Raw genomic sequence first — 14,928 nt, 5'->3', positions numbered from 1 at the left:
CCTCGATTGGAAAGCAATTATGCCATTTTTTGGTTGGTATGAAGGCCAGTCCAGTCCAAAACTGATGTGTTTCAAATCTCCCCAATAAGAAAAAGACTAGCTTTTTCTTAAAAAAAAAAAAAAATCATAGAAATAATTTGGAATCTACTAAAGTATTGTTTTAAGTCGTGTACTACATAATGTAGACTGAATAATGAGGACATTTTTGACACAAATTTCATGAATTTTTTAGTTTAGGAAATTGCACGAAATCAAAGAAAATGGCGGATTATAGCCATAAATATGATTGGATCCTAAATACTGTTCAGGACTATCTTACATTAATGAAAGAGAATGATTTTTGAAAACTTTGAGAGGATTTAGTTAAGAGATGTGAGAGATAGAAATTTTCATTCAACTCCTTCAATTCTTTGGGGGACTTGAGCCGGTCCACATCAATCTCAAGTTGATTCAAACGATTATGAGTCAGCTTGACAAATTTTGAATCATTGATCCCATTGTGTATGAGCATGTGGACTATATGTTGAATAATATGGGCAAATTTGTAATATATATATATATATAGTTATTTTTAAATTAAAAAAGAGTCATCATTATATTATTATTATAGTACCGTCACATGAAATCACTCCCTCCCCTTGAACACAAGTGCGCACGTCCCACTTTTTGAAAATATGTACTGTATTTTAATATTATTGTCTTCAATATGCATTGGATTAAGTTCAAATTTGAGGCATCCATACCTCTCACCATAACATGCTTGACAAAAATATTTAAAAAATATAATTAATTGAATCAAAATTACCACATACCCCTACAAAATTTTAATTTTTAAAATAATTTTGGTATTTTTTACGAATGTAAGATAGTTAGAAGTATCAACTCCCCAAATTCGACCTTGATAAAAAATAAAAATAAAAATAAAATGCACTATATACTCTCAAAAAGTGGGAGTTGAATGTAACCATGTTGGAAAAACCGATCGATCTAACTGGTAACTGCCCAGTTAGAGTGGCTGGTTCCAGTTTCAGGCGGTTTTGGTGAAAGGCCGGTATTTAAGAAAAAAAATTAATAAAATGTATATAAAATTTCAAACATAAGGAATTTGTTTTGTAATATATTTTTAATATTCTTTACATTTTGGTAATTATTATAAATTATTTTAGTCATTAATACTTAATTTTATATTTTTCCATCTTTTTAAAAAAATAAAAAAATACCCCTAGGCACAAATTGATTCTTTAAAATATATTTTTTCATTAATTTTCAACTTCATTTGAATGTGTTTTGTTTTAATCATCTTTTATATGTTTTTCATATATTAGTAGATTTTTTAGTAACTTTTTATTTTTTTCAACAATTTTTTGACTGTGTGGGACTTGCCTGGTTAGAACGGTTGAATCGGCTACTTTACCGTTTAGGCCGGTTAAACTGTTTCCGGCTCCATGTCTGATTAAGCATTCCAGTTCGATTTTGCAAACACTGGAATGTAAACCTATAAAATGTGTAAGATTATTTTAAATTTTGATAATAAAATAGTTTTTTTAATAAAATTTTCCATTTTTAATACTTATGTGATGCCTGCAAATTATTATTGTAAAGGGTTTCAATGGAGACATTATTGCCGATGGAGATTCACTTAACATTATCAAATGGTGCAGGAAAGAGCAAAGGATCCCGTGGTCTTTATTCTGAATTTGGATTAAAATTTTGGACCTTTGTGCTTCATCATCTCTGCGGATTTCATTTGGTCAATTCTTCGTGAAACAAATGACACTGCATGGTCTTGCTAAGTTTGGAGTTTCTCTTTCTTCTCTTCTTGTATCTAATGAGTTGATTACTTTGTAATGAAGCAACTTCTTAATAAAAGCTCATAATATTCGTCAAAAAAAGAAGAAGAAGTGATGCTAAGAAGTATGAATATGTCAAATTTGAACTTAATCCCGTCTATAGAATAAAAGATATATTAACATACATTATATACTCTCAAAAGTGGAAGTTGAGTGTAGAATAAAAAATTTATGAAACTATTATTAAAATACTAAAAATAAAATAAAATATTTACGTATATTTTCCAATAATATGCTAACCTATGCTTATAGATAAGCCTTTATAAGATAAGTAACCTTTGTAACTGCAAAATGGTGTATGATTAAGAGGCCTATAATATCCAGGAAAAGTAACCAGTGGTTTATGATTAAGAGATTAAGAGGCCTATAATGTCCAGGGAAAGGAATCAGTAGCCCATGAAATGGTCTATGCCTTAGTATCAGGGAAAGGAACCAGTAACCCATGAAATGGTCTATACCTTAGATACTAGTTTGTATTTTATAGACCGTTATTTCATTTAAGTAATTTTTTTCTTTTGTTTGAATATCTTAGTATTTTACATTTGAATTAATAATAAATTGTACGTTACGGTTCAAAACAAAAAAAACACTCTTTCTTGCGAACCGCACTTCCTCCTCCTGGTTACTTTTTCTTTTATCTTTTCGTATACCGTGCTCCCAGGGAGCATATAGTGTACATATAGTACTTAACCTTCAATTTTGGAAACTCCTAAAAATCGTTATATTATTATTTTAAAAGAAAAAATAACTAAATTTTGCATTTCCTAGCCCTTAGATCTCATCTTCTAATATTATATCAATATTGAGATTTTTTTTTTTTTTAAGTGCAAAAAGGATGCAATCTGTTTTTTTTGTTTTTCTCAAGCTTAATCCAAGGTTTGAAGCAATTTGAATTTCTTTTTCTTAAGGTGAAGGTTGAAGAGGTTACAAGCCCAATTTGGGGGTCCTAAAATTAACCTTAGCCCTATGAGGTTTTATCCGAGGGAATAAATAAATAGTGTGCTCTCATGGGGTTATAATATATTTTGGCTTTTCTTTTTGGCTCGCCTCATTGGACAATAAAGCCTGTCAAATATCATGTACTTTTGCTCTATTTTTTAAGCCAAATGAGGAGTCTACTATCCTTGAGATGTCTTGGTCGCCAAGTAACACTTTTTTAAGGTGGCAAAAGCTTCTATTTAAAACTTCATTGGAGCTCACCATAAATAAAAATAATAATTGTAAAAAAAAAATATTAATAATTAGTGATTTTTGGGGAGACATGAGGAACGGATTTTTCGTCTTGTGGTAGGCATGGGACTCAAGATGCTACGTTGCGGCACCCGTTACATTAAGCACCTACACCTTGAGTCTATTTCTATTAACAATTAATACGGGGATTCCAAAGCCAATAAAACTAAATATCGGGATAAATCATGAAAGGGCAAAGGGCGAGCTTTATTATACTGTATAAGTGAAGCGCACCGTTCAAATTTGTTTGAATTGAAGTAGTTTTGGAGTGAAAAATCTCATGATGTCTTAAAATTTTATTTTTATTCTTAGTTATAAATTTTAAATTCTAAAAACAATATAGATTTACTAAATCTATAAACACTTAAAAATCTTAAAATAAACGGTCTAGATAAGTTGCTACAAAATGCATTAATTTTAGGAAGAAGTTTATATAAGGATGCAACCTTATAATGTAGAACTAGGGATACACCTCAAAAATCCATATGAAAAGGTAGTTTTAATGTTGAAAAACCGTTTGATTGATCATCTCGACGTCGAGATGCATGACCATGAAAAATAAAAATATTTTAAGTCTAAAAAATAGTGCATTTTACAACATATTATCTATACCGTCTATTTTTGAGATTTTTATATGTTTATAGATCTACTTGATTTTAACCATTTTTTAAATTTTAAATTTTATAATTAGATATAAAAATTGATTTTGAGATAATCCTAATAACATTTACATCAAAATTATATACCATGATAAAATTTGAAGGTGCACCTTACCTCTATAGCTATGGATGCATCTGTATGCCAACTGCACTCTTAATTTTAAAACTTGAAATTATATTTTTTTATTATATCAATAATAAAATACGTTAAAGCTAAATATCTTAGGAGAAGTACAACAAAACGAAGCCTCATAAAAGAATTATCATTTCCCATTACTATTTTGTAAAAGTCTAACACCAAACACTAGGGGTTTAAATGGGACGTGCACTTGAACACGCAAGTAGGTTTGGGGTGTATTTATAAGGCTGTTATTATCATTATCCAAGCTTTATTCCAATTAAATAGAGTTTACATGAATTTTGTTCCTCTGTTGTTTTTAGGTTTATGATAAGATATAACAAGATTTTACATTGTTTGTCATCCTTATGCAACCCACCTCTTATACCTGAGATTGAGGCTGGTGAAGACAAAGTTTAAGCTCCTCATCCTTCTTGAGAGACCATCGACTTGAGTTTAACGAATTGTATACTATAAAACCATATTTTTCTCAGAATAAAAAAGTTACGAGTTATCATAACCATGAAATATCAAATCAAATAGTTTAAAATATGTCATAGAGTTTTTATGAACTTTGAACCTAATCAATTGCACTTTCGCTGCCTTTTGAATTCAAATCTAAAGGCCAAAAGTGACTACAACCTCCTCATACAAACAATATATGATACTTATCGTATATAATTCCTTAATTTAAGGGGCAAGGCCCCTTAGATAAACACTTGGCGGGGCTCGTTTATGCGATTTTCTAGTTCAAACAAGGATGGTAATGGGTCGGATTGGTCGACTCTCGACCATAGTTAGCAAGTCGGGGATTATCAATAAATCGGCTCAGTCCGAAATCGGAAACTAATCATAAAGTTGCATAAAAAATCGAGTAAAAAATATGGATCAACAAAAATTCTTAATATAAAGAGATTGCAAATATATCAAACTAAGCTACAAAAAATCGGAGTTAAAAAATCGGATATGTTTAAAATATTAGAAATTTTGAAACTCTAAATATATATATCACTCAATATAAAAATGACCTCCCTATAAATATAAATTTCAAATATTCAATGTGATATATCTCTAAATCATAAGATGGTTGTCCATTCTATTAGTCAAGGTTATTGTGTAGGTGAATTCAATTTTCAAAAATAGTCTACCCCATACTAGCTAACTATAGTCTACCCATAACCTATAAATATAAATTTCAAATATTCAATGTGATATATCTCTAAATCATAAGATGGTTGTCCATTCTATTAGTCAAGGTTATTGTGTAGGTGAATTCAATTTTCAAAAATAGTCTACCCCATACTAGCTAACTATAGTCTACCATAACCACCCGAAAAAGTACGCATCATATCCATAGCCTAGAAAGTTTGGGAGAATAGACATAAAAATAGAATTAGAAATTTCATAAAATAAGATAAAGATATTGAACTTTCCAATACAAAATCAGAGTATATTAATAGAAAAGGTTTTTTGAAATGATTTTTTCAAAATTTGAAAAAGTTGCGTTTTAAACTTCTTCATGAAAAATCGCTTATTTTTACCGATCTATTGAAAAAGTCGCAGATTAAATCGTTTTTAAAAAAAGTGCCGATTTTTTGCGATTAAATCGGCGACTTGCTAATTATGCTCTCGACCATATTAGGTTTCACCCATACTTGGAGTAGATTAGGTTTCACGCATACTTTTGAGTAGATCTGACCCGGACATGGGTTGAGTCCATATCATTTGGATTTTAGAACAGAGCAGCGTTTTAAAAAACGCCGAGTCGAACCGGACTCGCCCGGTTCAACTCGGAAATCGTGAAAAGGGGACCGGATCGCCCAAAAATCAGAAATCGTCCGGTTTTAGAGAGAACCGGACGATTCTGTACTGTGAATTGCCGATTCACTGTACGGAATAGGCGAGTCCGAACAGTGAATCGGCGATTCCGTACGGTTTTTTTTTTTTTTTTTTTTGTAATCCATGATAGATTTCTTTGTAATACTTGATCGATTTTTTTGTAATCCATGATCGAATTGTTTTTGTTTTTTTGTAATCCATGATCGAATTTTTTGGTTTTTTGTAACCCATAATAGAATTTTTTGTAATCCATGATCGAAATGTTTGTTTTCTTTTCTTGTAATCCATGATCGATTTTTTTTTTTTTTTTTTTTTTTTTGTAACCCATGATAGAATTTTTTGTAATCCATGATCGAATGTTTTTTAATACATGATCGAAATGTTTGTTTTTTTTTTGTAATCCATGATCGAAATGTTTGTTTTTTTTTTTGTAATCCATGATTGAATTTTTTGTTTTGTGCTTTTTTTTGTAACCCATGATAGAGTTTTTTGTAATCCATGATTGAATTTTTTGTAATCCATGATCGAACTATTTTTTTCTTTTTTTGTAATCCACGATTGAATTTTTTGTTTTTTTTTGTTTGTTTTTTTTGTTTGTTTTTTTTTGTAATCGATGATCGAATTTTATGTAATCCATGATCGAATTTTATGTAATCCATGATTGAATTTTTTGAAAATTTGTGATTTTTTTTGTTTAATCCATGATCGAATTTTTTTTTGTAATCCATGATAGAATTTTTTGAAAATTTGTGATTTTTTTTTTAATCCATGATCAATTTTTTTGAAAATTTGTTTTTTTTTTTTTAATCCATATTATTCAAAGAGAAAACGAGAGAGATGATGATTCTGAGGCCACCCTATCCTAGCCATATTATTCATATATCGAGTCCCAACAGCAACAGTGTAGGGATGAGCACGAAATACTGTAAATTAAATGCTGAACGGCGGTTCATGCAGGGAAAGAACATATCAATATTCGCATATTCATTCAAAAACATGAAAATTCTTAATAGAGTACCCTCATTTTTTATTGAATTCCTAAAAACCAATATTTATAATGAATTTTAATAATTTTTTCGAATTTTTTTTAAGCTTTATTCTGAACGATTCACCCAATTTCCGATTCGGATCGCCGATTCGTCGATCCGGATCTGGTTTTTGGAAGCTCGATCCGGATCACAGATCCGTTTTTTAAACCATCGGAACAGAGTTTAGATATTTTAAAATATAATATTTATTTTGTATATTAGTTAGTATTACACATTTTCTATGTTTGCCACTGTGTCGAGTTGAGTCAGGTCGGGTCAAACCTGAACATAGATCCGACCTTGACCTGGGAAACAACGTACTAGGTCAGAAACATGGACTGGGACCCGTTCGGGTCGAGTGACCCGATTGCCACCTCTACTTCAACAAAGTGAAAATGGTCATCCGGAAAGCCGACCCAAAAAGGGCGTGGTGGACCCCTAGCATGGCCGGGTTAGCGGACTTGAACTTATGCTTATGCCCCTGGAGCTTTACTGGGCCTGGACAGCTCACATCCAACCCTTTGCTTATAAAATATTACAGTGTAACGTTTCATGGGCATTTATGTAAGTTCCTGCAAAGGATCTCTTAACTGGAAACCCTAACCGTGAGAATGGATCTCCACCGTGGATCACAAAACTTAGGTTCAAGGCAGGCTCTAGGGTTTATATAAATCCTCGGGTCTTCATTTCCAGTCCGCCAGGTTCTGCAGATCGCATTCGCTCTCTGCTATTTCCTTTCTCTCTCTAGAGCTTCTGCGGATCCTCTCCCTCCTCCCTACTGCCCTTGAACTAACAGGTGTGATCATGATATTCTCTCTCTCTCTCTCTCTCTCTCTCTCTCTCTCTCTCTCTTGTTTTGAGCCCTCAGCTCTTTCTGTTGCACAAATGGTAGACCTTATGTTTATTCAGCTCTTTCTAGTTTCCATTCACCAGATTTGCTCTGCATCTATCTTGCTTTCTTTCTTTCTATTCTCTACTTTTTCCATGAGTTGGCTAGAGCTTCAGATCCACGTGATCTTTGTATTTTCCCAATGCTTAATGTTTTAATCGTCAGTAAAATTTTATTTGATTTTATTTTATTTTTTCATATTCATTTTTTATTTTAGTTTTTATTTCTTTATCATGTTTGTCCCAGCCATATTTGACTAATAAAAATTGGGGTTTAATTTATTTTTTCATATTCAATTTTTATTTTATTTTTAATTTTAGGATTATGAATTGCCCTAGGATAAGTTATAATTAATTTGGAAGGAGAGAGGATTTTGTGAATGAGTTGTTTAGAGATTAGGGTGGTGCGTGATTTGTTTTGATCATTTGGGTTGTTTAGTTTTTAAAGAGATAAATATAAATAGGATGAGTTCTAGCAAGAGGGGGTTTATCTTCTCAATTGTTGGCAACGTTAACCCTTCTAAGGGAAACTTTACTTTTTGGTTAGGTAAGACGTGAGGTTATCATCTAGAGATAACTCTCTAGGGTTATAGAAAATTACTTTTTTGGTTAGGTTAAACGAGGGGTTATCATCTAGAGATAACTCTCAAGGGTTATAGGAAATTACTATTTTGGTTAGGTAAAACTTGGGGTTATCGTCTAGAAATAACTCTCAAGGGTTATAAGAAATTACTTTTTGGTTAGGTAAAACGTAGGGTTATCATCTAGAGATAACTCTGAAGGGTTATAAGAAATAGTCTTTGAATATTTTCTAGAAACTTTACTTTTTGGTTTGGTAAAACGTGGGGTAACATCTAGAGATAACTCTCCAGGGTTATTAGAAATAGTCTTTTAGATAAGGATGGAAGGGAGATTTTAACGTGAGGTAGTAGTTGTAAAAGGAAGCTCTACCATATAGAGAGATGCAAGATTGGAATTGAGTAAAGTTGATCGTGTGGAAAGATCGTTTGGGGTCGATTCCCTTAGAATTCGACAGAGAGTACATTCCCTTATAAAACTCGACAGATTCCCTTATAGAACTCAACAGAGGGTACATTTCCTTATAGAACTCGACAGAGGGTACATTCTCTTACTTTTTATTTTTGTTGTAGTTATTTTGTCTCTCCATTCTCCCGATGAATATTATTAGTTCCATTTTTCTGTATCAGTTGGATATTATAAGATCCATTCTTTCTTTCAATTTTTTCATTGCTAAGTCGCTCCAAATTTTTAATATGATAATTTTTGTTCATTTTTTTGTTGATTTTCAGAAATAAGGTGATTTGTTATCTTCCTAGGATTGGTGTATTCTTAAAGGCTATTCTTATCGATATCTCAGCCTCCCAGGCATCGGATTGTTTTTCATAGTTTTTTTTTGAACACTTGACAACAGATTTGCTAATGATTTTTCTTCCCTTTGCTTTTATTTGCTCAGTTAAGAAATGAATTGTTGCTGATCCAAAAGATATTGTTTGGTTAATAATTGTTTTGGATCTTATCTGAATCTTAATTCTTCAAGTTTTTTTTTTTTTGTTTCATTACATCAAAGTTTTTGTTTGGTTATTTATTTTAAAATAATATAGGGGCTTCATGTTTAGGATGAGAATTGGTGCATATTAATCTCCAGACTACCATCCTTTTCATGTTTACACCATTGGATTATGAGATCTCCTCATTGTTTTTTTTGTAGCTTTTATTTTGTGATAGATGTGTTTCTGTATGAAAAGGTTTTTTCCTGCATTTTTTTTTATGTTTTTTTCCTGCTCTATATTTTGTGGTGTTTTCGATTCTTACCTTATTAATTATTTTTGTCATCCTGCTATTTTTTAGCTGCTGATTGTTTTCAATTCTTTCTGATAATAATTTTGTTGTTTCATATATGAAAATTCAGAAATATCTTGTTTTGAGATGTTTTTTTTTTGACTGAGGATTTATTTTGTTTTTGATGGTAAAATTCAGAAGTACCTTCTAAGATATAATATTTGTTGGTTTGGATTCTTAGAGATATCTATAGATAGGTTATTGAGATGGTAAGGTTATGTGATTTGGGCATTCATAAGTTGAGGTAGCTTCTTCATTACTGAATAGTTAGTTGGAATATGGGGATGATATAGTGCTGCGGTGTTGACTTACAAACTTGTGAGAATATTGTGATAGTGAATATGTTTGTTTATTTATTACCTTTTGAATGTGAATATATTTTGCCCTTTTTTAGGCATGTTTGGGGATTTTTAGAAAAAATTCTTCTCTCCATAAATGGTTACATTGTAGTCCCCTTTCCACATTAAAAATGTGGTTTAGAGTAGAAACTATATATATGATTGGAATTCTTTTGTAATTATGTCTATGTTCCTATGATTTTGAAATTTGAATATAGTTACATAGATCTTTATATATTGGATTCCACTGTGTTATTTACCTTTTTTGTAACATTAAAGTTGTTTTAAATTCTAGTCTTGAAAGTTTTTCTCTATGTCATAATTTTAATTGTGACTGGTTGTGCTCTTTAGTTTTCTATTACTTTAGCTACTTGGCTTGTTTTCTATTACTTTAGCTACTTGGCTTGTTTCATATCTTTACCCATATGATTGCATGATCTGTTATATTTCTAGGTTGGATTATAAGATACCTGATACTGGTTCTATTGATGAATGAAATTTTTATAACTTAATTGTGCTTTTAAAGTAAATGAGATATTATTTTCTAGGTTTCCAATTGTTCCATTTGATGCAAGACTGTCTCAATGCTTTTTTTTTTTTTTCAACGGACATTTTTCTAATTTTTTGCTTTATATTTACATGCTGAAATATAAAATAGAAAGATTGCATTTTCAACCATTTGTGAGTTTAATCTCAAGTCTCCTTCCATTGGCAACAGTTCTTCTTCAGTTCTTTCTATCCACCATGATTCCAAGAAGTTCCCTCAAGGGGCACATTCAGATTCTTCTTTTTTCAAACAAGAAAATAAACCGAGGAATGTGAAAATAGGAATTGGATAGAAGGGCTATCACTGGAAAGCGTCCATTGTCTAATGGATAGGACAAAGGCTATCATACCTTTGGTATAGGTTCAAATCCTATTGGACGCTATTCATTTTGTTTTTTTATATACAACAAACATATGATGAATGATTCAACTTGGAGGTATTTCCCTCTCCATGCACCAAAAGTTACTAGTCTGTGGCTCAGTGATAAATGATTAAATCCGCATATAACAAAGGAGAAACTATAAAGGAAGTGTCAACCTTGTTGATTTATGATTAGGGGTATCCAGTTTATGTTCTTGTTGACTCTTTCTGGAGATTGATTGCAATGGGTTTAAGTCCAACCTAAGCATTTAGTATTCATCTTCCTCTATATCTCATCGAAAAGACAATGTGGCTGCCGTTGTAGAGTATAATATTGTGATATCCACTGGATATTGTGTTTTCGCTAATTGGGATGCACATACAACTATTCAATGAGTTGAGAAAACATTAGTAACCTGTATACTGCATGTAGGTTATGGTTGTTTATAGATATGTCAGTAGTTTGTCAATGGTTCACGTGTCATCGGGATTATTGGTTGGGCATGCAGGAAGATGAATCTCATAGCCAATTTCCTTGATGGATGCATGATTATTTACATTTCTCGGATGTGTAAATATTACAATTATTTGTAAAGAATGTTGTTTGTTAAACACATGGTTGTTGTTATTGGAATGCTAGGATTATGTCTCATCAGTTTTGCTTCTTTTTGGGTTCTAACTCATTTATCTTGTTAGGTATGCTATAATTTTGCTTATGGTGCATCTTTTCATCTGCAGTGTTATATCTTGCGTATTGAAAGATGGGTAAGGAGAAGGTTCACATTAACATTGTGGTCATTGGCCATGTCGACTCTGGCAAGTCCACGACCACCGGGCACCTTATCTACAAGCTTGGAGGTATTGACAAGCGTGTGATTGAGAGGTTCGAGAAAGAAGCTGCTGAGATGAACAAGAGGTCATTCAAGTATGCTTGGGTTCTTGACAAGCTCAAGGCTGAGCGTGAGCGTGGTATCACCATCGACATTGCCCTATGGAAATTCGAGACCACCAAGTACTACTGCACTGTCATTGATGCCCCCGGCCATCGTGACTTCATCAAGAACATGATCACTGGTACCTCTCAGGCTGATTGTGCTGTTCTCATTATTGACTCAACCACCGGTGGTTTCGAGGCTGGTATTTCCAAGGATGGCCAGACTCGTGAGCATGCTTTACTTGCCTTCACCCTCGGTGTGAAGCAGATGATTTGCTGCTGTAACAAGGTAAGATCATTTGTCGTATGCTTTTATGGATGTATTTACCTAAGCATGGTTTTCACTTTTTTCTTCTGTTATAATATTTGGCACTGTTGTAGACACTTTGATAATTGGTGCATGAATAAGACTTGTCAATTTATTTTTTCTTTTTTCTTTTACTGTGAATTGTATTCAATCTTTGATATGTTTGATTGTGGAATTTTTTTGTGGTCATGTTGAAAAAAAATTGACTGTAAATTTTCTGAAGAGAGACTTTGAGGATCTGTACAAGTAGAGTGGTGTTCCAGTGATTTCTTACAAATGTAATGGAGATAGTGCTACTCTTTACTGTGTCCTTAATCCTGTAGCGTGGGTGATATTTCCTGCATTAAGTCCTTGTATTTTGAAATAAAGATTAAATATGAGTTACTTGTCATTTCCATTTGGTTGATTTGCCGTTTCTGTTCTGGCCTGTTCTGGCAAAATGTTTCATGTTGCTCAACAATTGGCTTCTAAGCGAGATACTTGTGCTTATCATTGCATGGTTTTGAAATACACTAAAAAACTTACTTGGTTGTTGTATGCATGCACTGCTTTCATGGTGTAAACTTTAAGTATTTGTCCTCTCTTTAATTTTTTGTTGTTGAATTACACCAAACTTGTTACTGAAGAACTTGCATGTAATTAAGGCAGAAAAATTCACTTGTCCATGTTCTCTGACCCCAGAGTTTACTGTGTTCTCTCCTATAGATGGATGCCACCACCCCCAAGTACTCCAAGGCCAGGTACGATGAAATTATGAAGGAGGTTTCGTCCTACATCAAGAAGGTGGGATACAACCCCGACAAGATCCCATTTGTGCCCATATCTGGTTTTGAGGGAGACAACATGATCGAGAAGTCAACCAATCTTGACTGGTACAAGGGCCCCACCTTGCTTGAGGCCCTCGACATGATCCTAGAGCCCAAGAGGCCCTTCGACAAGCCCCTTCGCCTACCACTTCAGGATGTCTACAAGATTGGAGGTATTGGAACTGTCCCCGTGGGCCGAGTGGAGACTGGTGTCCTTAAGCCTGGTATGGTGGTTACCTTTGCTCCCTCGGGGCTCACCACTGAGGTGAAGTCTGTTGAGATGCACCACGAGGCTTTGCAAGAGGCCTTGCCTGGCGACAATGTGGGGTTCAATGTGAAGAATGTGGCCGTGAAGGATCTGAAGCGGGGATTCGTGGCCTCCAACTCTAAGGACGATCCTGCCAAGGAGGCAGCCAACTTCACCTCACAGGTAGCTGATTTTGCATTGAGTTTCAATTTAATGATGAATGGGCATTAATTGGGTTTTACATGATCACCGGAGTATGTTTTGTTGCTGTGTTTGCATTGTCTTTTCAATTTTTTGCCTGCAGTGGACCCACCAATGTTATTCTGCTTCTGAATTGCTTGTGGAGTATAATTTTAATCAACATTTATGTGGACTTAACAACTATTTTGGGTTTTTTAGTTTTTGTAAAATGGGGAACTTCTTTTAGATGGGTGTTACTGTAAATGAGCAACATCTCAATATAGTCAGTGTTCTGGGGGTGAAGCATGACTTACAAGTTCTGTATTTCATTTATTACAGAAACGTCAGGGCCAAATTTTCTTGGATACTTGAGTTTTCCAATCTAGGGTGTTTTAGATTTGCATTATGTTGTGTGGATCCAAGAATAAATACACTAATTATTCTTATATATATTTAATAACAAACCATTAATTCTTGTTGCTGATTTCTCTCTTTCAGGTCATCATCATGAACCACCCTGGCCAAATAGCCAATGGTTATGCCCCTGTGCTCGACTGCCACACCTGTCACATTGCCGTGAAGTTTGCTGAGATCCTCACCAAGATTGACAGGCGATCTGGCAAAGAACTTGAGAAGGAGCCCAAGTTCCTCAAGAACGGTGATGCTGGTTTCGTTAAGATGATCCCCACGAAGCCCATGGTGGTGGAGACCTTTGCTGAGTACCCACCCCTGGGTAGGTTTGCAGTGAGGGACATGAGGCAAACGGTGGCAGTCGGTGTTATCAAGGCCGTTGAGAAGAAGGACCCAAGCGGTGCCAAGGTCACCAAATCTGCAGCCAAGAAGAAGTAATGTTTTCTTACTCTTTACCTTTCTCTGAAAGGTGGACAGAGGAGCTGGTTAAAAAATGACCTTTTAGATTTTGAGATTTCTTTTCCGAGGCCTAAATATATATTTTGAGTCAGTTTTGTCATGGATTTTGCTTTTAGTTTAGATGAATTGGATTGGGTTTGTTGGTAGCTTCAGTTTTTTTTGGAGTTTTATATGATTTTGTATTTGGATGATGTCCTCTTTGTTCACCGATGGTTTATTTAAGGTTTGAATTTTATATGCATGGTAAAGGTGCATGTGAATTGGTTATTTTTTCCTTGTGAGAAATTTGGAGAGAATTGGTAGGCTAGAATTGGCAATGTGTTAGGTTCCAATTCGCCTAGCTTTAAATTTTATTGTTGGAGTTGAAAATAAATTCAGGCCATCACAAAGATTTTCAATACTAAAACATTGATACTTCAAGGTTTTAATATTTGGATTGTTTAGGCCTCAACCTTATACAATCCACCCTTTATATATATTGCCACTCTTTTCTAACTATCGGATCTGAATGAATGGTTGGGATACCTTGATCCATAATGAGCCTTAGACCATTTGATCTAGATCTAATGGCTTAGAGTAATTTATTGTTATTTTTTTTTACAATTAAGATGAATATGAAATTTGTGCATGTGATCGTCTCAATCTGGCGAACAAAAAAAAGTATTTAAATATCTTTAATATTTTTTGTAAATGCATGAGAGGATTAGACTTCTCAAATTTGGTGTTAATATATTTATTTATAAAAAAATAAAATAAAATAAAAATAATATTTGGGCTTGACATTGTGATTGGGGATGTCCTATTTGTCAGATCAAACAGTTGTGTGAGGGGTGGCGTATATTAATTTCTCTATATGTAGGGTTGTAT

The 14,928-nt window shown here is 33.4% G+C and overlaps 1 protein-coding gene across 1 annotated transcript; it reads left to right on the top strand.

Annotated features, from left to right (window-relative positions):
* Positions 1-7,423: 7,423 nt before the first annotated feature.
* Positions 7,424-14,302, top strand: LOC18446056 (elongation factor 1-alpha). The gene is made up of 4 exons (XM_006856182.4): positions 7,424-7,520; positions 11,456-11,940; positions 12,664-13,194; positions 13,690-14,302. Exons 2-4 carry the CDS (start codon positions 11,479-11,481, stop codon positions 14,038-14,040), a joined length of 1,344 nt encoding a protein of 447 aa, XP_006856244.1. The 5' UTR covers positions 7,424-7,520; positions 11,456-11,478; the 3' UTR covers positions 14,041-14,302.
* Positions 14,303-14,928: the final 626 nt, after the last annotated feature.

The sequence above is a fragment of the Amborella trichopoda genome, chromosome 13 (assembly GCF_054954075.1).
Source record: "Amborella trichopoda isolate Santa Cruz 75 chromosome 13, AtrichopodaSantaCruz75HAP2 v2.0, whole genome shotgun sequence".
Lineage (NCBI taxonomy): Eukaryota > Viridiplantae > Streptophyta > Magnoliopsida > Amborellales > Amborellaceae > Amborella > Amborella trichopoda.
The sequence above is the reverse complement of the archived record's forward strand: the minus strand, read 5'-3'. Positions and strand labels throughout refer to the sequence as shown.